General features: G+C 40.6%; 1 protein-coding gene across 2 annotated transcripts in view; it reads left to right on the forward strand.

Annotated features, from left to right (window-relative positions):
* The window catches only part of RALA (RAS like proto-oncogene A), an 88,370-nt gene extending 64,311 nt beyond the window's left edge, over positions 1 to 24,059 (forward strand). For both annotated transcript variants that reach the window (XM_082631911.1, XM_082631912.1), the window contains 4 exons: positions 3,607 to 3,759; positions 6,206 to 6,414; positions 10,052 to 10,226; positions 22,105 to 24,059. In XM_082631911.1, the coding sequence (XP_082488037.1) occupies positions 3,646 to 3,759; positions 6,206 to 6,414; positions 10,052 to 10,226; positions 22,105 to 22,227 (621 nt within the window). In that variant the 5' untranslated portion in view covers positions 3,607 to 3,645 and the 3' untranslated portion in view covers positions 22,228 to 24,059. The remainder of the gene's footprint in view (positions 1 to 3,606; positions 3,760 to 6,205; positions 6,415 to 10,051; positions 10,227 to 22,104) is intronic.
* Positions 24,060 to 25,207: the final 1,148 nt, after the last annotated feature.

Here is a 25,207-nt window from a genome sequence, read left to right on the forward strand (position 1 = left end):
TAGCTCACCAGTTGTCCCAGAACCATTTACTGAATTATCCTCTATGCTTCCCTCCCCGACCCTCCATTTGAAATGCCACGTTTATTACACACTAAACTATAGTGTGTATTTGGATCTATTTCTGTATATCCTGTTCCACTGATCTATCTAGACAGGCGTGCTTTTGAATTCCAACTCCTCACTAAACTGCTGTGTGAATCATATTTCATGGAGGAAATAATAGATGCAGTTAAATAAAGAAACAGCCAGATCTGTCTGCAGCCTGCGCCTGTACCTTGTTCTTTGCTTTACAAAGAAAGAGCTGTCCCTCCTCCTGTGTGCCCTGGGTCTCTACTTCCCTGGTCTACTCCTAGAGGCACCTTCTCCTCTTCATCATTAATTTCTGCCTCTTTTAGATGATTATCATATAAACATCCCTTAAGAATAATTAAAAAGCGACCCAAACAAAAAACCGTGTCCATCTATGACCCCATTTTTCCGTTCGTCTTCTGAGTCAAGTCCATTTCTACACCTTCTGTTTTCTCCTCAACCCACCCCATTCAGGCTATGGTTCCTACCTCGTTGGTGAGGTGACTCTTCCCAAGGTCACTGGCAGCCTCCATCTGCCAAACCTAGTCATGGACTATGGGATGGACTCCTTTGCTTTCAGCTCTTGCACCTCTGCCATTCATTCTGCACACACTGGCCATGGTAATCTTTTTAAAAACATAAATGAAATTATGTCACAGTCCTGCTTACACACTCTCCAGAGGCTTCCCATTACAATGATAATAAAACTCGAACACCTTTACACGGCCTTCAAGGCTTTTTCTGATTTGGCCTCTCCTGCTTCTCAACCTCACCTCCTGTTAATGCTCCCTGATACTCGTAGGCTCCGTCCACTCTGGCCCCTAGAACGTGGCAAACCGTCTCCCATCTTAGGCCTCTGCACTTGCTCTTCCCTGTGTCTAGAATGTTCTTCCCTCAGAGCTGGCTGGTTCCTTTATAAAGTTCAGGTCTCAGCTCAAATGCTGCCTCTTCAAAGGAGTCGCCCTTGACCATCTGGTTGAAGTAGCCCCTCCCCCCTTTTTATCCCAGTGCCCCTTAGTTTCTTCATTGCACTTAGCACTGATGGAATTTTCTTATTTACATGTATGTGGTCTTAAGTTCCAACATCTAGACTAGGAATCGGGACCTAAGTTATGGGAAGCCAAGTTTTTGCAATGGGGCAGAGGGTGTCTCCTTGGCGGGGGCTTCTTTTCCTGGATAGCCTCTTGAAAGTATGGGATGAGCAGCTAACAGTTACTGAAGAAAGGCTGCACTTTGGAAAAACGTCTCTGGGAATCTCTGCCTTTTCTAAGTCACAGACTATATTGTAAATTGTTCTGGAAGGGAAAGTGTTTTAACCCAGTTGGTGTAACTGCTAAATGTTTTGCTTTAAAAACGCACACACTGAACTCTTAGAGTATTAATTGATATGTTAACACCCTGAGCTCCTGTGGTATTAACTGTTTTAAAAATATAACAGTAGTTGCGTAGCCGTGAAGTGATTACCGCTGCCAACAAGTAAGGGTCATAATGGTGAGAAAGAAGTCATTTCCTGCCTTACTTAGGGACGCCAGCAACAGCATGCTCCATAAACGCGTAGACGAGGTATCTTTTCGACTTTTAGTTACTTATCTGAAGTACAATATTACTTTTCGCTGTTTCTCAGCAGTGGTAATCATCAGAATCCAATGATCATCTCCTTGGTATCCAGGAAAAAGAGGGGCTCAATCCTTGTTTATTGAACTAAATTGAACATCTAGCCTCCAAATGTGGATTCTTTACCATATGCTGCACAGTTTAAGCTGCCTCTACTGCAATGTTTGATATGATGTAAGAATAACAGGATCAAAAGTCACATATATGGTGTGATCTCAGTTATGCTCCGTGCAGATTGAAGCTGTCTCAAACAAAATATAATGTATTCGTGTTGTTAAATGGATAGCAAGATTATGGGATTTTTTTTTTCTTACGACTTTTCTGTATTGGGCAAATAGGCTTATGGGCATGACTTCTGGGGCGGCCTGAGCAGTGCCCAGCTGTTGGGTGCCCTGCACAGCCAGTGTGTGGTGCACAAGCCCACAGCAGACTGTCCTTGCCTAATAAGCTTGTGATGGAGCCTCTAGTAGCAATAGCTGCCTTACACCGGTACACTCTAAAGCACTCCCAAGGTTAAGTCAGACTCGAACATTTATTTGTTCATTCCACACACACATACTGAATGGCTGATTTTTGCCAAGGCGTATTAGTTACATTAAGCATGAAGTAAACCAATAGACATGGCGCCTGTACTCAAGTTGCTTCTGGTATATTAGGAAGAAGACCTGTATTAAACAACTAACGCTCTCAGGCAATTCCGACTTGTGATAATGGTTATGAAAGAAAAGTATCCCGTACTGTGTGAGCACAGGGCAGGGGAGAGCCTAATTTAGGTTGAGTGTTTCAGGTAAGGCTGAAACCCCAACACTGAGAGGAGTTAGCCAAATTAAGAACATGCCAAATGGAGGAAACTGCATGGTAAAGGCCAAGAGGCAGAGAAGAGCGTATGAAAAATCAAAGGAGCCCAGTGTGGGCTGATGCGGCAGGCTGGGAGAGATGGCCTGAGATACAGAAGTAGGCAGGGCGGGGGTGTTCTGTAAGTTGCAGCTTGAGAAAGGTGTGCAGCGACTGAGACGGGTCAGAGATGCTGAGAAGGAAGGTGCAGCCCCCTTGAGCCTCGAAAAACAAGTCTCCTCTCCTGGGCCTCCACACAGACGCAGTGTTTGCTGTGACCTCCCGCCTCTTTTTCTAAGGCCTGGTACCACGGCCAAAGGTAACCGGGTGCCATTAGCACGCATCACCCCTACGAACTCTGGGGGAACCTGGTCTTTCCACGCTGAGCATATAAATGTAGTGAACGAAAGTGAGGGCACACTAGATTCAGGCGTTTACGTTAGATTAGCCGCCCACCCCAAAATATACAGATGCTCCAGTACTGCGATACTTGGGAGGTGGGGTATACGGTATTCGGTTCTGTTTATATTTCTACCAGCAAGTAGTCGGGATGGGTTTTTCCTTCCTTCCTGCCTTCCTTCCTTTCCTTCTTTCTTTCCTTCCTTTTCTTCTTCCCTCCCTCCTCTCTTCTCGTCTCTTCTCTCCTCTCTCCCCTTCTTTCTTTCATCAGTTGTTTCTTACTGAAATTAGAAGAAACATCTCTTTAATTGTTGCCAATAGAGGTTAATATGAAAACAAAGTGATCGTTCAGCCTGCTTTGCAATCTGTGTGACCATATTTTAATACAACTAATACTCCATTATTGTCAGCGTGTGGTTGCACTGGGAAATTTTCACTTTCGGTCAGCAAGCTCATTACTGAAAACTACTGTAAGAGAAATGCCCTTGAGTCATATACTTGTCTTACTGCCACGGTGTTCTCTGATAAGTGGCTCTTCCCCCAAATAAGCATACTTCATTTGCCATCTGTTTAAAATCACTGCAGAATGAAAACTAATGCCTTGACGCCTAAGGACATCATCTCTCTTTCCTACACTGGAATTCTGCAGAAGAATGTATTGAGCATTACTTGTTCTTTCATTCTTTTCAGATTCTTCTTAATCCTTTGGTGAAAACTCTGGGACACAACATGGCTGCAAATAAGCCGAAGGGTCAGAATTCTTTGGCCTTACACAAAGTCATCATGGTGGGCAGTGGTGGTGTGGGCAAGTCTGCTCTGACCCTGCAGTTCATGTATGATGAGGTAAGTGCTGATCTTATCGTGGATATCAAAGTTTGGGCTTTCAGAGAATATTTCTCTAGCTTAGTTTTGGTGCTGTTTTGGATGGATTCCTTGAATTCTTGAAAGCTACTGATCATTTTTTTTCTGTTCAGAGTCAACATTTGTATACAACTTGATTTAACAAGTCACGAACTCAAGGTCCTTAAAATCCTTATGCTTTTAAAAAACAAAACAGGGACTTCCCTGGTGGCGCAGTGGTTAAGAATCTGCCCGCCAGTGCAGGGGACGCAGGTTTGAGCCCTGGTCCAGGAGGATCCCACATGCCGCGGAGCAACTGGGCCCGCGTGCCACAACTACTGAGCCTGCGCTCTAGAGCCCGCGAGCCACAACTACTGACCCATGTGCCACAAGTACTGAAGCCCACGCACCCAGAGCCCGTGCTCTGCAACAAGAGAAGCCACTGCAGTGAGAAGCCCGTGCATCACAATGAAGAGTAGCCCTCACTCACCGCAACTAGAGAAAGTCCGCGTGCAGCAGCGAAGACCCAATGCAGCCAAAATTTAATTAATTTTTTTAAAAAAACCTGGAAACAGTACCTATTTTTGAGCAATCTAACTGGCTTTTTTATTTTTAGTGTTTTAATGGTGAGTCCCACCTTGAATTAATAGAACTGGTGGATATAGTACCTAATTGAAACTTGACGTTGATATACATAAGTTGTCCTTTAATAACTTTGGTGAAACAGTCAGTTATTGTGTACTGGCATGGCACCACACTCAGCATTAAGCAGGAAAAGGCTTTGTCCCTAAAGTAAGATTACTAGACAGGTTACAGGTTTCTGTGCATGTATTTGTATCGGACTTTATTGTCCCAGAGGGAAGGTCTCAGCCTATATACAGCAATACGTTCTTTCCCTAGAGGACTATTAATAAGGCTAAATGATTTAAGAGTTGGTCATCAAAGTTAAGCATTGATCCTCAATTCTTCTTCCTCCCAAATAGAAGCAAAGATTTATGGTTACTCTTTCTTAATCCTCAAAAAAATCCTGTGTGGTAGGCAGTGGTTTCCCCATCTTACAGATGAGGAAACAGAACCTCAGAGAGGTTTCCCAACCTGCCCAAGAAGAGTGATCTCTGATGAGTAACTAAGTATTAAACCTAGTCTTCTAAGAAAAAAATCCTGCAGACTTTTACCACCTAAGGTCTCTTTCCATTGCCTGCTCATCAGCATTTCTTTCACACACACAGAACTCTTAAATCCATCAGTTGTGTTGCTTATGATAAACAATTTAGAGAGGGGGAAATTGAAATGGTACTTTAAATGAAATTGCTAATTTATCTGTTCAGTTCTGTTTTTCATGCTATTCACCTTAATAGCTGCTTTTCTTTAAACTAATCCTTAAATCAGTCCCCTTCTTGACAATAGGAGGTCAAAAGTAAGAATGTTCATGTCTGACATTTGAGGAATGGTTACGCTTTCATTTAATATTTATAAATATTTAATATTCATAATATTATCAGATATGCTATCTGAATATTTCTATTAACATTCATAAATATTTATAAATATTTAATATTTGTAAAATATTAGCATGTAATTGCCATAGAATGTTCTATAGCTTTTACAGTTACAAATACACTGTGCTTGATTTTTTAATAATTATTTGTTGAGTGTCTTCCATGTACCAGGCATATTCCAGGCTTTGGAGATATAGTGATGAGTAGACTAATGAAGGTCCCTGCCCCCAGGGGTTAAATTCTAATAGGGGGATTTAGACATTGAGCATATAAATAAGAAAATATCAGATAATGAAAACATTTATAGGAACTAATAAAAAACCCACTGAAGTATGTGTGTATACATACCCATATGCCAACAATGATACACTGATCAAAAATATTGAGGTGAGATTTAGGGGGTAAAAGATAGAAGTACAACTGTAAAGTTGTTTAATTGTACTATTTTAAGAAATTGGAAGTTTGGGGAGAAATTTCAAAGTTCAAGATTTGGCACTTTACAGGGTAGTATAAGCCACTTTCTTGACACGGTTCATTTTGGAGAAAGAAAAGATTTAACTGTGCTTCCAATGCTTACCTAAATATTAACTTACTTTCAAGTTATTTCTACAATTCTGACCTGAAAATTTATATTTAGAGTCAGAAAGGGTTCTTAAACATTTGATAAAATATCTGTGTAGTAGTTTTTGCAGGTGTAGTGTTCTAAGTAAGAAAAAAGGCACGGTTTTCGACCCGTTCAGTCCCCACTTTTTGGAAAAGAGGAAGCCACCGAATTGCCTGAAATGGAAATTTAAATGAATGTAGTGTTTACCATTGGGGAAAACTGAATGACGGCTACATGTGACCTCTCAGCACTCTTTTGGCAACTTCACGTGGATCTATATTTCATAACAAGAAGCTCTGAAAAGGAAGGATAATCCTCAAGGGGATGTGCTTTTCACCTCTTGCAGTTCGTAGAGGACTACGAGCCTACCAAGGCCGACAGCTACCGGAAGAAGGTGGTGCTGGACGGGGAGGAAGTGCAGATCGACATCTTGGACACAGCCGGGCAGGAGGACTACGCCGCCATCAGGGACAACTACTTCCGGAGTGGCGAGGGCTTTCTCTGTGTCTTCTCCATTACGGAAATGGAGTCCTTCGCGGCCACGGCCGACTTCAGGTACGTCAGTCGTGCCGTCACCCCGCGGGACAGCTTGCTCCCCAGAAACGAACAGACGCCTAGAGGCTCTTACCCGATCGCCTTCCCCTCGGCGTCTAGTCGTGTTTACTCCCTCTGACATCGGTGTGACGCTGTCCGCCGCGTGCTCGTGCTCACACCCTCGGCGTGCCCTGCGTGTCTCACGGCCGGCTCTGCTAGTGCCAGCTGCGCCGGAGCCTGGGTCTGTAGCAGCGTCTGCTCCCAGGCTCCCCTCACGCGCTTCCGAAGTAGTTCCCTCTGCAGTGCAGCACTGCTGCTCCCGTAAGGGTAGACGCTTGCGTTGCGTGACGGATCTCTGTGTCAGTCACTGGTGTCTCAGCACCTGTGTCATGCCCAGGAGGCACACTGCCGCCCACCTCACTGATAGCACGGACTGAACTTTTAGTAGAAATGATACCACCATAGACTGGCACACTAGATTTTGTTATACAGTATTTTGTTTACATCTTATTTACTGTTTGTGTCATCAAAATCTGTCCTCCATTTGGCTTTGGGCAGGGGGGTCGGGGGGCTGGTAAAGGGGAGAGGGGTTCTCTCCATACTTGAGAGAAATATAGCATGAATAAGTTCTTGAGTCGTCTCGTAAAGATGGCACGCTTAGGGCTTCCCTGGTGGCGCAGTGGTTGAGAGTCCGCCTGCCGATGCAGGGGACGCGGGTTCGTGCCCCGGTCCGGGAGGATCCCACATGCTGTGGAGCGGCTGGGCCCTTGAGCCATGGCCGCTGAGCCTGCGCGTCCGGAGCGTGTGCTCCGCAACGGGAGAGGCCACAACAGTGAGAGGCCCACGTACCGCTAAAAAAAAAAAAAAGACGGCATGCTTAATCACAAGCATTCTTTACTTATATATTTTTATTTCTGCGTTGTCTGCTTTGGCGTGGGGCACACCAAGGTAGCATGTGATATATCCTCTGTTCTCAAGATTCATGCAGCTGAGTTGCATAAGTCATGAAACCAAGTGCAAGTTAGTGACAAAGTAGGAGATGTGGCCAGTGATGGTTACAGAGGATCCAGGAGAGGAGAGGAGAGGAGCTGGGAGGCCTTCAAGAGACAGATAACCCTGAAGGATAAGAAGGATTTCCACAGATGAGGAAAGAGGTCATTGCTGGTGGTTGAGCAAGAAACTGAAGCAAGGGTTACACAAAGCATTCCTTTTTATGTATACGTGAAACTCTCAAGAACTTAAAAGATTCTAAAAGCACCTCCTTTGCAAAAAAAAAGTATGTCATTGAGAAACTTAAAAATATAAATTTATTTGTAACATTAAGTTTGTTGGCTTCTATAAGGAAGGAGTTTTGTATGTGATAAAGTGCAAAGGGAGTTTTGTAATCCTGGGAGACCTGTTGAAAGTTACGTAAATGTCAGTGATTATTCATTCATTCAAAAAATATTTTGAGTGCTTATTATGTAGCAGGTTCTGTACTAAGTAATGGAATACATTTTGTCACCATAGTCACCAAAGCCAAAGTGGTATCTCAAGGGAGTGAGGTATTTTTATGCCAAGAGAAAGAATCTTGGGCTGTTGCTGTTACAGAAAATAAGTGAACCATTCATTACTCGTCTGTTGTACCTCCAGTGTGTTACCCCTACCATAAATAAAAAGTGTTCCTACTAACTGACCAGCAATGGGAAAGCCATTTTTGAGATCGTCTGAATGGTTACAGTAGGCCCTCCCCACGGTCTGACCTACAAAGTATAGCACAATGTCAGCTCCTCTCTTTTTAATTTTTTTTATTGAAGTATAGTTGATTTACAGTGTTAATTTCTGCTGTACAGTGAAGTGATTCAGTTATACATATATATACATTATTTTTTCCTATTCTTTTCCATTATGGTTTATTGAGTATAGATCTCTGTGCTATTCAGTGGGACCTTGTTGTTTATCTGTTCTATATATAAAAGCTTACATCTGCCAATCCCAACCCCCTCCCCCTTGGCAACCACAAGTCTGTTCTCTGTCTGTGGGTCTGTTTCGTAGATAAGTTCATTTGTGTCATATTTTAGATTCCACATATAAGCGATATCATATGGTATTTATCTTTCTGTTTCTGACTTAGTATGATAATCTCTGGTTGCATCCGTGTTGCTGCAAATGGCATTATTTCATTCTTTTTTATGGCTGAGTAGTATTCTGTTGTGTGTATATATATCTATATATGTCTCTATATATACCACATCTTCATCCATTCATCTGTCGATGGACACTTAGGTTGCTTCCGCGTCTTGGCTATTGTGAATAGTGCTGCTGTGAACGTAGGAGTGCATGTAACTTTTTGAATTAGAGTTTTGTCCAGATACATGCCCAGGAGTGGGATTGCTGGATCATAGGGTAGTTCTCTTTTTAGTTTTCTAAGGAGCCTCCGTACTGTTCTCCACAGTGGCTGCACCAACTTACACTCCCACCAACAGTGGGAGTGTAAGTTGGTGCCTTCTCCAGCGTTTGTTATAGACGTTTTTTAATGATGGCCATTCTAAGCAGCGAGAGGTGGTACCTCACTGCAGTTTTGATTTGCATTTCTGCGATTGTCAGCTCCTCCCTTTAGCCTTCCTGGGCCTCCTGCCACCCAGGCAGGATCCGTTGTTTCCTCGTGTGTGTGTGCGGTATGCTTACCACAGCTGCAACGGCACACTCGCCCCACTCTTACATGAGATTGATTTATGTGTGTTTTTCCTGATATGGTAAAAACTCTTCTTATCCATTTCAGTGTCCCTAGTACCCCTATTTGGCACAGTTGCTGGCATATAACTTGTCGTGCTTAGTAAGTGTTTGATAGAAATATTAGAAAGCTTTGTTAACGTTTTTTCATTCTCACTTTCCTTCTGATAAGAATGAAGTTGGACCAGTTTGTAAAGGTGCTTTCCTATTCTAAAATTCTGTAGTAGCCTCTCAAACTCTGTTTAAAGGGAGCATCACTTTAAGCAAAAATGCCAATAATGATTACAATCGTCACATCAGAAACCACTGATCACCATAACAAATATAATAATAAAGGAAAAGTTTGAAATGTTGCGAGAATTGCCAGAATGTGACATAAAGTGAGCAAATGCTGTTGGAAAAATAGCGCTGATAGACTTGCTTGATGCAGGGTGACTACAAACCTTCAGTCTGTTAAAAAAAAAAAAAAAGTAGTATCTACAAAGCACAGTAAAGCAGATTGCAGTAAACAAGGTATACTTGTATCAACAGTGGTTTTACACATTGTGATAAATGTACCATGTTAATGTTAACAGTAGGGGAAACTGGATGTGGGGTATATGGGAACTCTCTGTCCTATCTTCACAACTTCTCTGTAAATCTGAAATCATTCTAATATAAAAAGTTTATTTTAAAAAAAGCATTTCGGAGGAAGTTGCATTTATATTCACTTCGTACGTCTACTGCCATATTTATACTCTTCTTTGGTGTATTTTTCCGAATGAAGTGGATGTGGAGCTCAACTCATTGATGGTAGAAAAAGGAAGAAGTGCTGCTTGTTTCCTACTGTGTAATAAGTGAGCTAATTGTTATTATATAGAAACATAAATAACTGCTAATTGCATGTTTTGTTATTTTAACATGTAGAGGTAACATTAATATTTCTTGCTCATTTTCTCTTATCCAGGGAGCAGATTTTAAGAGTAAAAGAAGATGAGAATGTTCCATTTCTGCTTGTTGGAAACAAATCAGATTTGGAAGATAAAAGGCAGGTTTCTGTAGAAGAGGCAAAAACCAGAGCTGATCAGTGGAATGTTAACTATGTGGAAACATCTGCTAAGACGCGCGCTAATGTTGACAAGGTAAGAGATGGCTCTACTGCTACGTCATGTTAAAAACAGGTTGATGTGCTTTAACTTGGCTCTGTTAGTCTAGAGATTCTGTGAGACTTTCAAATTGAGGTTTAATACGTGTTGATTTTTTATCGGCCCTGAATGCTCAAGTACAATGTGTTAGGAATTTCTTACTTCACTTTGTCCTTATAGGTTCCCGAGAGGTGTTAAAACATGAGACACTGCAGCTAGATGTACCTTTTTTTTTTTTTAAAGCACTGATAGATTCCTGACCTGAATCCCTGCTTTTTTTTTTTTTTCCTCCTTATCCTGATTGGCTGGAGAATCTAGAGGGAACTATGTAAGTCCTCTGAGCTGACACCTGCCCAGCCTCACTTACGTTCTCCCAGACCCAGGGGAGAGGATTTTGAGATCTGTCACCACAGCTGCCTCCCCTACCCTCAGCCTCTGTTCTCCCCCTCCTGTGCCCTCTCCCCTCATCTTCACACTGTGTTCAGATTGGCCCTTCCTGGAGACCAGGTGAAGAACACCCTTACCTCGTTTCTAGAAGCCTTCCCAGGTTCCTTTCATCCTGCTGCGGGACGCCATCATCAGTATTTAGGAAGCCTGCCGGTTGCGCTGGGGCAGCACAGGTTCTGAGAGCCCTCCAGGCGGGCCTTTTCAGCCCCCAAGTATCTAGGCTGTACTGAGTGCCTCTCAAAAACTAACGTGCAGGAGGATTGCCTATAGAGCCTGATGAGGATTGCCTATAGAGCCTGATAAACACAGATTCCTGGGTCTTCCCCAGAGATTTTGATTCGCTTGGTCTGGGGTGGGACCTGAGAATTTGCCTGTCTAGCGAGCTCCCGGATGTGCAAACGGGCGGTGCCGCGGCACACTTGGAGTAACTGCCCTAGGTGGCCGCAGGTGCTTGTGAGCTCGTCTGCTGTGCCTGTAGATTTGCAGCCCTGGTCCAGAAATCATGATGTTAAAAATTTAGAGATTGTGTCTGCCTGTTTACTGTAGGTTTTAAGACAGTGTTATTACTGTCTTAAACTGATTAATTTTTTTTTTTAGTCACACGGTCAGATTCCTGTAAGTCCAAGACATCTGTACAAATTGCTGTAAGATTTCTACTGAGTAGACCAGTTTCCTCTAAAGTTATGGCAAATGTTTTTTAAAGTACTGATGAAATACAGTTTAAGGTTCAGCATGTTTGGGGTTTTGAAAGGCACCAGTGAAGACTGTCACAGCATATGTATACTTTGTTTGATGTCTTGAGCAGGTTATAGAACAAACCTTCGTGATCTAAGGGGAGTGGGGAGCAATAACTGTCCAAGCTCTGAGGCTTGAAGCAGTCCTGTAGTGTCACCTGCTGGCATCAGAGGCCCTGGGAAAATACGGTAGTGTGCATTATTAGAGATATCACTAGACAGTAAGAAAAAGACCAACAACCCAATGGGAAAATGGTCGAAAAACAGATAGCCCTGTCACAGAAAAGAAATGCAAATCACGTTTAAACTTGCAAAGAGGCTTATGAGTCTTACTTATAAAAAGGGAAGTGCAATTTTAAAATATAATGACATATTTTTTTTACCTGTCAATTGGAAAAGGGCAAGAAGGTTGATAATACTGTTGACAGGAGTATGGGAAAAAAAGGAACTCTCATATGTTCATGGAGGGCAGTTTGGCAATTATCTATCAAAGTTAGGACCCCAACAATTCAAGTTCTAAAAATTTATTATACAGATAAAATTATACATCCATGCACAAGTGTATGTTCAGCAGTAGTCATTGAAGCATTATTTGTAGAAGCAAAAGACAGGAAATATCCAAGTGTCCAATAACAGACTGCTTTAAATTATGGTGCGTCCATATAATGGAATACTGTACAACTGCTGAAAAGAAATGAAGGTAGAGCTAAATGTGCTGATATGGAATGATCTTCAACATCAGTAAATGAAAAAGCAAAGTACAGAACAGCGTCTAGTTTGCTGCCATCTGTGTTTGAAACACACACACACACAAGCGCACATGTATGTATATATCAGGGGAGTATGTAAGATTCTAGTACCTGTGGTTGCCACCAGAGAACTAAGTCACAGACAGGTGCATTTTCCACTGCTGTGTCCTGAAGAGTGGCTACCAGATAAAGTACCTCAGTGGCTAAGGAAAAGTAACTTGCAGCAACTCTTCAGTTTCTTAAATTTGGTTACGTTTGGATTATATTTTTTTGTTTTTTGGGTTTGTTTGCTGAGGCAATGATGACATAGTTATAAGAGCTAATACTCTTGAGTGCTTGCGACAGCCAGGTGCTGTGGTGAGCAGTCACTGTTTCACCTTTAACCCTATGAAGCATAGATACTCCTCTCATGACGCCTTTTTAGATGAGGAAACTGAGGTGTGGAGAGATTACATACCTGGCTCAAGGTCACCATGTCGTAGTGGCACCTGCTGGCTCTGGGTGTGGCCAGCTCTGGAGCCAGTGTTCTTCCCTCTCTATTTTACTTAAAACAATGGTTGGAATACCTGTGGCATCTCCCATGTTGTGTGCCATCCACTACCAGAAGTCTGATCAGATTTTCCAGGATTAAGTGTTAACACTGTCTCCTTCTATTAAATTGAGAGGTATCTTGTGTTGTCACAGAAAACAAATACTAGCTCCCACAAGACTTTAAACGCCCATGCCTTATCCTTATCAGGATTCCAAATAGACCACTGGGTAGAAGTTTCAAAGAAGCAGATTTTAAAACTACCCTGTGAAAAAGCTTCATGACCATCAGAACTGTTGAGCTGAGGCCTGGCCTGTCTCAGAGGAATCACTCAGAGGCTAGAGGACCATCTGGGAAACCTGCTTGGGTCCTCACTGGGTGCCAGGTCACCTGATGACCTTGCAGTACCCTTCTAGCTAAATGCTCTGGCTCTTTAAATCGCAACTCCAAGGTTGCTCTTAATTTTAAGGAACATCTTGGGGGAAATGGAAAGAAATGAGGCAAGTAGATGTCAAAATGAAAGTATGATTTATAATGTCAAGAGAGCCAGTTTTAGGTTGGGGAAAGAATTTTGTTAGAAATGTAGTGTCTTGTTTTTGAAAATGTTTTCAATTTTTTTCTTTATACAAGTAATACATGAACGTATGCTCATTGTATAAAGAAAAATTCGTGATGCAGAGGAAAAAGTATAAGGAGGAAAAGTGAGTCTGTCACTCCACCCAGATTCCACTCACCTCCTTTACCTGTAGGTAACCACTGCTAACACGTGTGTATCTTTCCAGACATTTACCTGCATTTAAAGACAGGCATACAGAATCTAAGGGGAAAAAAAAAAAAAAGAACCTAAGGGAAGGGTTGTATTTGCTTGTTTTCCATCTGTATAAATAGGATTTGTGTGTGTGTGTGTGTGTGTATAGTGTATTTCTGTGGTTTGCTTTTTAAATTTCACAGTAAATAGATCTCGTAGTTCTTTCCATGTTGTTGCATATAGATGTACCACATTCTTTTTAAAATCTACAAAATGTTCCATAGTTAGGAAAATGGCTGAATTATGAAAAAAGTCTATCACAGTGACATTTAGATCGTCTGCAGGGCTATTACAAACATAATACAGTGAACTGTGTGAACGTGCATCCACACAAGACTAAAAGCAAGGGTGCATTTTAAATTTTAATGACGTCACCCTCCAGAGAGGCCGCCTTACACTCCCACCAAGAGTGTGAGGAAACCCTTTCCCCACTACTTGCCAGTACCAATTAAAGGAGCCTTTAAATGTCGCCAACGAGACGGGGAAATCATTTCTTTTGTGTTTCCTGATTACTACTGAGGCTGGGCATCTTGTAGTTGATTCATTGGCCGTTTGTAGATCTTCTGTGAAGGCTGAAATTACTTTCTTCTGCCCATTGATTTAATGGGGGGTTTATCTTTTAGATTCATAAGCCTGCTTTATATTAAGGACATTAACCCTTTGTCCACTATATCCGTTGTGGACAGTGTCTCCTAATGCATACCATATCTGTTTTTATCTTTTTTTTTGAATGTATAGTTGTACAATATCATGTTAGTTTCAGATGTACAGCAGAATGATTCAGTTATACACATGTATATTCTTTTCCAGATTCTTCTCCCTTAAGGTTATTACAAAATATTGAGTATAGTTCCCTGTGCTATACAGCAGGTGCTTGTTAGTTGTCTTTTTTTCCCCCTACAAAAGAAATAGAAATTTTTATTCGAGCCAAATTTGAGGATTTTAACTGCGTAGAGCATCTCAGAAAGCTCTAAGCACTGTTCCTGGTTATCTATTTTATATATAGTAATGTGTATATGTTAATCCCAATCTCCTAATTTATCTGTCTCTCACCCCTTCCCCTTTGGTAACCATAAGTTTGTTTTCTATGTCTGTGAGTCTTCTTCTTTTTTGGAAATAAGTTCATTTGTATCTTTTTTTTTTTTAGATTCCATATATAAGTGATATTACATGATATTTATGTTTCTCTGTCTGGCTTATTCACTTAGTATGATAATCTCTAGTTCCATCCCTGTTGCTGCACATGGCATTCCTTCATTCTTTTTAAGGCTGAGTAACGTGTCTGTGTGTGTGTGTGTGTACACATATATATCACATCTTCTTTATCCACTCCTCTGTCAATGAACATTTAGGTTGCTTCCATGACTTGGCTATTGTAAATAGTGCTGTGATGAACATTGGGGTGCACATATCTTTTTGAATTATGGTTTTCTCCAGATATATACCCAGGAGTAGGATTACAGGATCATATGGTGACTGTTTTTAGTTTAAGGAACCTCCATACTGTTCTCCATAGTAGCTGCACCAATTTACATTCCCACCAACAATGTAGGAGGGTTCCCTTTTCTCCACATGCTCCTCTCCAGCATTTATTGTTTGTAGACTTTTTGATGATGGCCATTCTGACTGGTGTGAGGTGATACCTCATTGTAGTTTTGATTTGCATTTCTCTAATAATTAGCAGTGTTGAGCATCTTTTTATGTGCCTGTTGGCCATCTGTATGTCTTTGGAGAAATGTGTATTTAGATCTTCTGCCCATTTATTCATTGGGTTTGTTTTTGATACTGAGTCACATGAGCTGTTTGTAAATTTTAGAGATTAATCCCCTGTCGGTACATGGTTTGCAGTTATTTTCTCCCATTCTGTGGGTTGTCTTTTCATCTTGCTTATGGTTTCTTTTGCTGTGCAAAAGTTTTTGAGTTTCATTAGGTCCCATTTGTTTATTTTTGTATTTCCACTACTCTAGGAGACAGATCCAAAAAGATATTGCTGCAATTTATGTCAAAGAGTGTTCTGTCTAGGTTTTCCTCTAGGAGTTGTATAGTATCCAGTCTTACATTTAGATCTTTAATCAGTTTTGAGTTTATTTTTGTGTATGGTGATAAAGAATGTTCTAATTGTATTCTTTTACATGTAGCTGTCCAGTTTTCCCAGCACCACTTATTGAAGAGACTGTCTTTTCTCCATTGTATATCCTTGCCTCCTTTGTTGTAGATAAACCCACGTACCTATGGTCGATTTATCTCTGGGCTTTCTATCCTGTTTCATTGATCTATATTTCTGTTTTGATTACTGAAGTTTTGTAGTATAGTCTGAAGTCAGGAAGCCTGATTCCTCCAGTTCCATTTTTCTTCCTCAAGATTGCTTTGACTATCAGGGTCTTTTGTGTTTCCATACAAATTAAAAATGTTTTTGTTCTAGTTCTGTGAAAAATGCCATTGGTAATTTGATAGAGATTGCACTGAATCTGTAGATTGCCTTGGGTAGTGTAGTCATTTTGACAATACTGATTCTTCTGAGCCCAAAACACGTTAGATCTTTACATCTGTGTTGTCTTCAGTTTTCTTTTATCAGCATCTTATAGTTTTTGGAGTACAGGTCTTTTGCCTCCTTAGGTAGTTGTATTCCTGGGTATTTTATTCTTTTTGATGCGATGGTAAATGGGATTGTTTCTTTAATTTCTCTTTCTGATCTTTCATTGTTTGTTAGTGTATAGAAATGCAACAGATTTCTGTGTATTAATTTTGTATCCTGCAACTTTACCGAATTCATTGATGAGCTCTTGTAGTTTTCTGGTAACATCTTCAGGATTTTCTATGTATAGTATCATGTCATCTGCAAACAATGACTGACAGTTGTTTTAATTCTTCTTTTCCTATTTGGATCCCTTTTCTCTTTCTTGTCTGATTGCCGTGGCTAGGTCTTCCAAAACTATGTTGAATAAAAGTGGTGAGAGGGGACATCCTTGTCTTTTTCCTGATCTTAGAGAAAATGCTTTCAGCTTTTCACCGTTGAGTATGATGTTAGCTGTGGGTTTGTCATATACAGCCTTTATTATGTTCCCTCTGTGCCCAGTTCCTGGAGAGTTTTTATCATGGGTGCTGAATTTTATCAAAAGTTTTTTCTGCATCTATTGAGTTGGTCATATGGTTCTTATTCTTCCATTTGTTGATGTGGTATATAGCACACTGATTGATTTGCTCCATACCATGTCTTATTTATTTCTTTAGGCTGCATTGGGTCTTTGTTGCTGCACCTGGGCTTTCTCTAGTTGCAGCGAGCGGGGGCCACTGTTCGTTTTGGTACGCAGGCTTCTCACTGCGGTGGCTTCTCTTGTTGCGGAGTATGGGCTCAGTAGTTGTGGCACGCGGGCTCAGTAGTTGTGGCTTGCAGGCTCTAGAGCGCAGGCTCAGTATTTGTGGCACATAGACTTAGTTGCCCTGCGGCATGTGGGACCTTCCTGGACCAGGGCTCGAACCCGTGTCCCCTGCATTGTCAGGCAGATTCTTAACCACTGTGCCACCAGGCAAGTCCCCATACCATGTCTTTAACTTTGCTGATTTTTACCTTTTGCCACGGAAAAAACATTAAAGATTATGTTGTCAGATTATGTTGTCAAATTTGTCAGTGTTTTTCCTTTGAGACTTCTGGGTTCTGTGGCTTCATTAGAAAAGCTCTCCCATCCTAAACTTAAAAAAACACTTACCTAGGGCTTCCCTGGTGATGCAGTGGTTAAGAATCCACCTGCCAATGCAGGGGACACAGGTTCAAGCCCTGGACCGGGAAGATCCCACATGCTGCAGAGCAGCTAAGCCTGTGCGCCACAACTACTGAGCCCGTGTGCCACAACTATTGAAGCTCGCACACCTAGAGCCCGTGCTCCACAACGAGAAGCCACCGCAATGAGAAGCCTGTGCTCTGCAACAAAGAGTAGCCCCTGCTCACTGCAACTAGAGAAAACCGGTGCACAGCAACGAAGACCCAACGCAGCCAAAAATAAAAGTAAAAAATAACTAAATTTAAAAAAACAAACAAACACTTAATGTATAATTTTTGCTTCCTTTTTGTGTTGGCCTTTATAGTAGATCTTTAATCCTTTTGAAAATTTAGTATTGTCTGTGTTGTGAACTAGGGGCTGTTAAGTACTTAAAATGAAGAAACTGGTGAAGGCAAAGGTTTACAATTAAAGCTAACGGCCTGTGATGCTTTAAGAGAGATGTTTGTCATTTCTAATAATTTTTATATTTTTTCAACTGTAAGTATTCTGAGCTAAGCATTTTGAGTCTGTGTCTGTCTAGTTTCGTTTCACTTTCATTTACGTGAGAACGGGGATTTTCTGTGATCTCTACTCTGGAATTAGAAGAGTCAAATTCTGTACGTGCTAGGGGGGAAAATGGGGGGAAGAGAAAGAAGGGGACAGGGGGGAAGAGAAAGAAGGGGACAGGAGGAAAGAGGGTGGGAGGAAGTGAGGGCGAGAAGAAATTTTGAAAGTGTATTTTTAAAAAGTTGGAAGAAGCTCTGTACTTTTGGGATTATCATTTGTCTGAGTTTATCAAAACCAATTCTTCATTCTTACTCCAAATTACTTATTTCCTTCCACTTGGCAGTTGAAACAAGGCCTCCTTTACCTTAATTCATTAAGTTAGCTGATGTAAAGTTTAAAAGTTTTCCATTGGGTTTGCTAGTTAAGATGACCTTTGTGGTTTCCAATAGGGATTCGTTTGCAGTTTATTGCAGATACTCATCTAAAATTAGAAATCACATCTTCTAATATCCATTCTGCAGTGATGTATTCACATCAGAAAGCAGTACTGGGAGTTTTCTGCTAATCACACGTAGTTAGTTTGGAGGCTTCCTGCCCCAGCTGGTCAGCTGTGGACTTGAATCAGAGGTGTTCCAAAATCCCCAGGCTCCAGGCCGTCAAGCTGCAGCAAGTGGGGCAAGAATTCATGGGGTTTGAACTGTCACCCACGTGTTTCAGTACATTGCATTCTTTTTCTTTTTCTTTTTTTTTTTTTTTGGCGGTACGCAGGCCTCTCACTGTTGTGGCCTCTCCCGTTGCGGAGCACAGGCTCCGGACGCACAGACTCAGCGGCCATGGCTCACGGGCCCAGCTGCTCCGCGGCATGTGAGATCTTCCCAGACCGGGGCACGAACCCGTGTCCCCTGCATCGGCAGGCGGACTCTCAACCACTGCGCCACCAGGGAAGCCCACATCGCCTTCTTTCTGAGCTTTTATGCTCAGCCTTCCCCTTCTTTAATTATCCGTGTCCTTTTCTGTTGGTCCTGCGGCCTTTTAACTCAACCCATTAGTCTGATAGTCCTGTTTTTTTTCTTTTAACTTTTATTTTATATTGGAGTATAGTTGATTAACTATGTTGTGTTAGTGTCAGGTGTACAGCAAAGTGCTTTAGTTATATATATGCATGCATCTATTTTTCCAATTCCTTTCCCATTTAGCTTATCATAGAGTATTGAGCAGAGTTCCCTGTGCTATAAAGAGGTCCTTGTTGTTTATCTGTTTTAAATGTAGCAGTGTGTACATGTCAATCCCAAACTCCCAATCTATCCCTCCCCCACTGGTAAACCATAAGTTCATCTCTAAGTCTGTGAGTCTGTTTCTTTTGCAAACAAGTTCATTTGTATCATTTTTTTAGATTCCACATTAAGCAATATCATGTGATATTTGTCTTTCTCTGTCTGACTTAGTATAATAATCTCCAGGTCCATGCATGTTGCTGCAGATGGCACTATTTCATTCTTCTTAATGGCTGAGTAATATTCCATTGTATATATGTACCAAATCTTTATCCATTCCTCTGTCGATGGACATTTAGGTTGCTTCCATGTCTTGGGTATTGTAAACAGCACTGCAATGAACACTGGGGTGCATGTATCCTTTCAAACCATGTTTTTCTCTGGATATATGCCCAGGGGTGGGATTGCTGGGTCATATGGTAGTTCTATTTGTAGTTTCTTAAGGAACCACCATACTGTTCTCCATAGTGGCTGCACCAATTTACATTCCCACCAACAGTGTAGGAGAGTTCCCTATCTCCACACCCTCTCTAGCGTTTGTTGTTTGTGGATTATTTGATGATGGCCATTCTGACTGGTGTGAGGTGATACCTCAGTGTAGTTTTGATTTCCATTTCTCTAATAATTAGCAGTGTTGAGCATCTTTTCATGTGCTTTTTAGCCATCTGTATGTCTTCTTTGGAGAAATGTCTATTTAGGTCTTCTGCCCATTTTTTCATTGGGTTGTTTTTTTTTTTGATATTGAGTCACATGAGCTGTTTTTAAATTTTAGAGATTAATCCCCTGTTGGTCACATGGTTTGCAATTATTTTCTCCCATTCTGTGGGTTGTCTTTTCATTTTGTTTATGGTTTCTTTCCCTGTGCAAAAGCTTTTAAGTTTAATCTGGCCCCATTTGTTTATTTTTGTTTTTATTTCCATTACTCTAGGAGATGGATGGAAAAAGATAATGCTGTGATTTATGTCAGAGTGTTCTGTCTAGGTTTTCCTCTAGGAGTTGTATAGTATCCGGTCTTGCATTTAGGTCTTTAATCCATTTTGAGTTTATTTTTGTGTATGGTGATAAAGAATGTTTTAATTTTTCTTTTACATGTAGCTGTGCAGTTTCACCATTTATTGAAGAGACTGTCTTCTCTATTGTATAGTCTTGCCTCCTTTGTCATAGATTGACCACAGGTGTGTGGGTTTATTTCTGGGCTTTCTATCCTGTTCCATTCATTTGTATTTCTGTTTTGATTTGCAGATACTGTAGAATCGTTGCATCCCTGGGATAAATCCCCCTTGATTATGGTATATGATACTTTTTAAGGTATTGTTGGATTTAGTTTTCTGAGTATTTTGTTGAGGATTTTTTTCATCTATGTTCATCAGTGATATTGGCCTGTAATTTTTTTGGTGATATCTTTGTCTGGTTTTGATATCAGGGTGATGGTGGCCTCATAGAGTGAGTTTGGGAGTGTTCCTTCCTCTGCAATTTTTTGGAGTGCTTTCAGAAGGATAGGAGTTAACTCTTCTCTAAATGTTTGATAGAATTTGCCTGTGAAGCCATCTGGTCCTGTACTTTTTTGTTGGGAGTTTTTTCATCAGTTTCCATTTCAGTACTTGTGATTGGTCTGTTCATATTTTCTGCTTTTTCCTGGTTCAGTCTTGGGAGATTGTACCTTTCTAGGCATTTGTCCATTTTTTCTAGGTTGTCCATTTTACCGGCATATAGTTGCTTGTAGTAGTCTCTTACAATCCTTTGTATTTCTGTGGTATCAGTTGTAACCTCTCCTTTTTCATCTCTAATTTTATTGATTTGAACCCTCTTTTTCTTGATGAGTCTGGCTAAAGGTTTATCAATTTTGTTTATCTTTTCAAAGAACCAACTTTTAGTTTCATTGATCTTTTCTGTTGTTTTTTTTGTTTCTATTTCATTTATTTCTGCTCTGATCTTTTTTTCTTTCCTTCTACTAACTGGGTTTTGTTTTTCTTTCTCTAGTTGCTTTAAGTGTAAGATTAGGTTGTTTGAGATTTTTCTATATTTTGTATACAAGATATATTTTGTATTGCTATAAACTTCCCTCTTAGAACTGCTTTTGCTGTGTCCCATATATTTTGGATTGTCATGCTTTTGTTTTATTTGTCTTTAGGCATTTTTTGCTTTCCTCTTTGATTTCTTCAGTGATCCATTGGTTGTTTTAGTAGCATATTGTTTAGCCTCCACATGTTTCTGTTATTTTACAGTTTTTTTCTTGTACTTGATTTCTAAGCATTGTGGTCAGAAAAGATGCTTGATATGATTTCAGTTTTCTTGCATTTGTTTTTAGTCTTATCAAGTTTTATTCTAGAAGTAATCATTTTTTAAATCCAGAATGCAAAAGTGTGACACATAAAAGTTATTCATCCACTCATCACTATTTGTGTACAGGGTGAGTCCACATCCTTCTAGGCCCTTCAGTGTGTACTCAGACATTTGTTATTGATATTGAACTTCTGAATTGTTACAGTAGTAATTTTTAAATTATTATGCTAATATCTCCCATTATTTGCCAATTTCTAGACATCAAAGAAGAATTGATAAATCCTCAAATATAGTACAACAAACAAAACTGTTTTCTAGTGTCTGGTATCAGAACGATAAAGGAAGCAGTCATTTCCCACAGCTGTTTTTTAAAACAGGGCTGAAGAAAACCAGGTTATTAAATGTAAATTTTATTAAACACAAATTACTTTAAAATTTAATTGATAAGATACATTTACTAATTATAAATTACTCAAATGTAATCCATTGAGTTTTATATCTTTGGAGCTAGCCTCACTTGTAGTGCTTTTTTCATTTTTACCTTGAAAATTCAGACGGAAAGATTAGGTTATATTATGTAAACACATTTTACCAAATTCATTTTTCCCATTTTCTCAATATACTTGGAGAAGCAGCCTTTAGTTGGGTGCTTTCCTCTCTCTGTACTCTCCAAACAAGAGCTCCTAAATATTCATATAATATTCCCAAGGTTTACTGTTGTGATTCAGAGAAATTCCAGGCACATATGATCTACTTGGTTTATTTATCCTATTTTCTTCTTTCTAGGTATTTTTTGATTTAATGAGGGAAATTCGAGCCAGAAAGATGGAAGACAGCAAAGAAAAGAATGGGAAAAAGAAGAGGAAAAGTTTAGCCAAGAGAATAAGAGAAAGATGCTGCATTTTATAATCAAAGCCCAAACTCCTTTCTTATCTTGACCATACTAAGAAATATAATTTATAAGCTTTGCCACTGAAGGCTCAATTGACTGAAATTACTTTAACATTTTGGAAATTGTTATGTATCTCTAAAAGCATGAATTGGAACTGCACTGAAAGTCAAATTCACTTAAAAAAGAAATTAGTGTGGCTTCACCAAGAAGCAAAGTTCAACTTATTTCATAATTGCCTACATGTATCACAGTCCTGAATGAGCGTGGGCACTTGTGTTTTGATGGCAGTCTTTCTTGAACTATTCAAGAGGTGAGATGGGGGTGGGCAATGGGAGGAAAGGCTACTTCCTCTGGTTTATTATAAAGCTTAAATTTTATATCATTTTAAAATGTCTTGGTATTCTACTGCCTTGACAAATGACAATTGTGAACATGATAGTTAAACTGTACCACTTTTTTTAACCATTGTTATGCAAAATATAGAAGAAAAAGTTACTGGCATGATTGTTGCATATAGTTCAATTGAGAGTAATTCATCTGTGAACCTGCATTAATTACCCGGTGATTAACTTAGAAAAGTGGCGTAAACTTGTACATGGAAATTTTTTAATATGCCTTAATTTAGAAACCTAAAGATACCCACTTACATTATTCTGGGTGTGTCCTCGCTGTGCTCTGGGCCCACTGCCCATGTGTCCTGGTGAGAGAATAGATGTCAGGATGGAGGACAACGTTTGTATAGAAGATTCTCGAGAAATTACTGGTAGGAGTCTGTCCAAATTTAAACTGTGTGCCATACTCTGGTTCTTGAAAGTAAGGTTCCAGAGCTTCTTGATTGCTTTTAATTAAGTGTAAGGTAGTTTAAAATGAAGGACCAGCGTCTACTTGTAAAATAAGTTTAGACTATGAGCATTTAGTACCAGTTATGTCTCAGTGAACCCTCTTTCTTTAAGATGCTGGTCCCTGGAAGTCCCTTTCTGCAAGTGGTGAGCGTGTGTTAAGATTCTGATCTCCTTGGAGCAGGGCACAGGAAAAGCGTGGACAGTGCTAATGCGTTTTGCACTAGAACACTTCGGAAAAGTCGTGCTCGCCATCTGTTAACTTCTAAATTTGTATTCCCGAGGTTACAGCTTGTCCGGGAGTTACTGGGATTATTTGTAGGCTGTGTTCGTAATGAAGAGCACTGGTTCTACGTTTTCCTAAAGTTAACATCGAACAACCAAACCCGAGGACAGTGCAGAAAACGTGTCTGGCACCAAACAGTAGGCTGTGTCCCCACTGTATGGGGTGCCCGCTGGAGGGCCATAATTTCAACAGGAAATTTACCACTGTCAGATTTTTCTTTTCTTTGTAATGGGACTAGGACAGTTTGATTCAACAAAGTTTTTGTTTCTTTTTGCTCAGTCCTAATTTCAGCAAGTCAAAGATGTGTTCAGGCATTCCAGGTGACAGATATGTACGTAAAGTTAACAAAATAGGCTATTTAGGAACTGAACTCTTTAGATATTACATCCGGCTTGTCATATTAAATATTTGTCCTTAAAGGGTTTGAGATGTACATCTTTCATATTTTTCATAGGCTGTGCCATGTGCAGAATTAAAGTTACCAATGTAAGCGCGGCCCCATGGGCCCAGCCATCTCTGTGTGTACTTGTTGCAGTCTCATTTAACCAGGGGTCCTAACCACTAACATTGTGACTTTGCTTTGAGACCTTTCCTCTCCTGGGTACTGAGGTGCTATGAAGCCAAATGACAAAGATGCATCACATGTCTTAGGCTGATGCCACTACCCGATCGGTTTATTTGCAATTTGAGCCATTTAAAGACCAATAAACTTTCTTTTTTTAAATGTTTGTGGTGTTACTTGATGTTTACAATATAACAGGTAAAATTCAGATTTATCAACCTGGGCATCCTTACCAGAGACGACTACAACTAAATCTTTTGAGCCATTAGTTTAGGGACTTCTGTGTGAGAAGAATTCTGTGCCAGATTTCCTCAGTCAGGATCATCAGTCCTCAGGTTTAATCGAGGCTCAGAAATGGAGGAGCCCCATGTGCAGAACTGCATGGAGGACACTCTTCTGTCACAAACGTCACAAATGTCTACACTGCTGTTAGAATGCTACTCCACTCTGGAGTGGGTAGGTGGCAGCTTTATAGTCATTTTCTAAATCAGAATGAGCTCCAGGGATGCTTGAATTTCCAAATTGTGGCAGGAGAAACCACCCCCTTACCATTTCATCACACTTCAGGCCATTCTCTCTCATTTGATGTCTGCTGGGCAATTGTGGCCTATTAAGCATCACATAGCCTGTGGGTTAGAAACGATCTGGCCCAATACTGAACACAACCCCTCAAAATCCAATTCATTTTAAGTTCCTACTTAACTCATAAGCAGTGCCAGAATGAACACATTTAAGTTATAAATGGCATCATTTTAATCTCACTGTGTGGACCTTTTTTTTTTTTTTTTTTTTTTGCGGTACGCGGGCCTCTCACTGTTGTGGCCCCTCCCACTGCAGAGCACAGGCTCCGGACGCGCAGGCTCAGCGGCCATGGCTCACGGGCCCAGCCGCTCCGCGGCATGTGGGATCTTCCCCGACCGGGGCACAAACCAATGTCCCCTGCATTGGCAGGCGGACTCTCAACCACTGTGCCACCAGGGAAGCCCATGGACCCATTTTTAACACCAATAATGGGCATGATGTTAGATGTTAGGTACCAAGCAAAGCTTAGATTAAGTTGTCTCAAGTGAATCGTAATGTCATTTTCAAAATTCTGTGACAAGGATGTAAAAAAATTCAGCAACCTCCTCTAACTGCCCTGAGAGTAAAACTATCTACCAAAACGTCCTCTAAAGTTTTCAGAGTAATCCTTTTTATTTAATCCAGTGTTAGAGTAGATTCACCTGGCTGCCCACACAGGAGGGGAAGATAGCTCATGAAGTCCTAAGGGTTGGCATGGGCTAAGGAGTCTGAATTGCACCTGAAGCTAA

This window comes from Mesoplodon mirus (genome assembly GCF_964341445.2).
Source record: "Mesoplodon mirus genome assembly, chromosome: 9".
NCBI lineage: Eukaryota > Metazoa > Chordata > Mammalia > Artiodactyla > Ziphiidae > Mesoplodon > Mesoplodon mirus.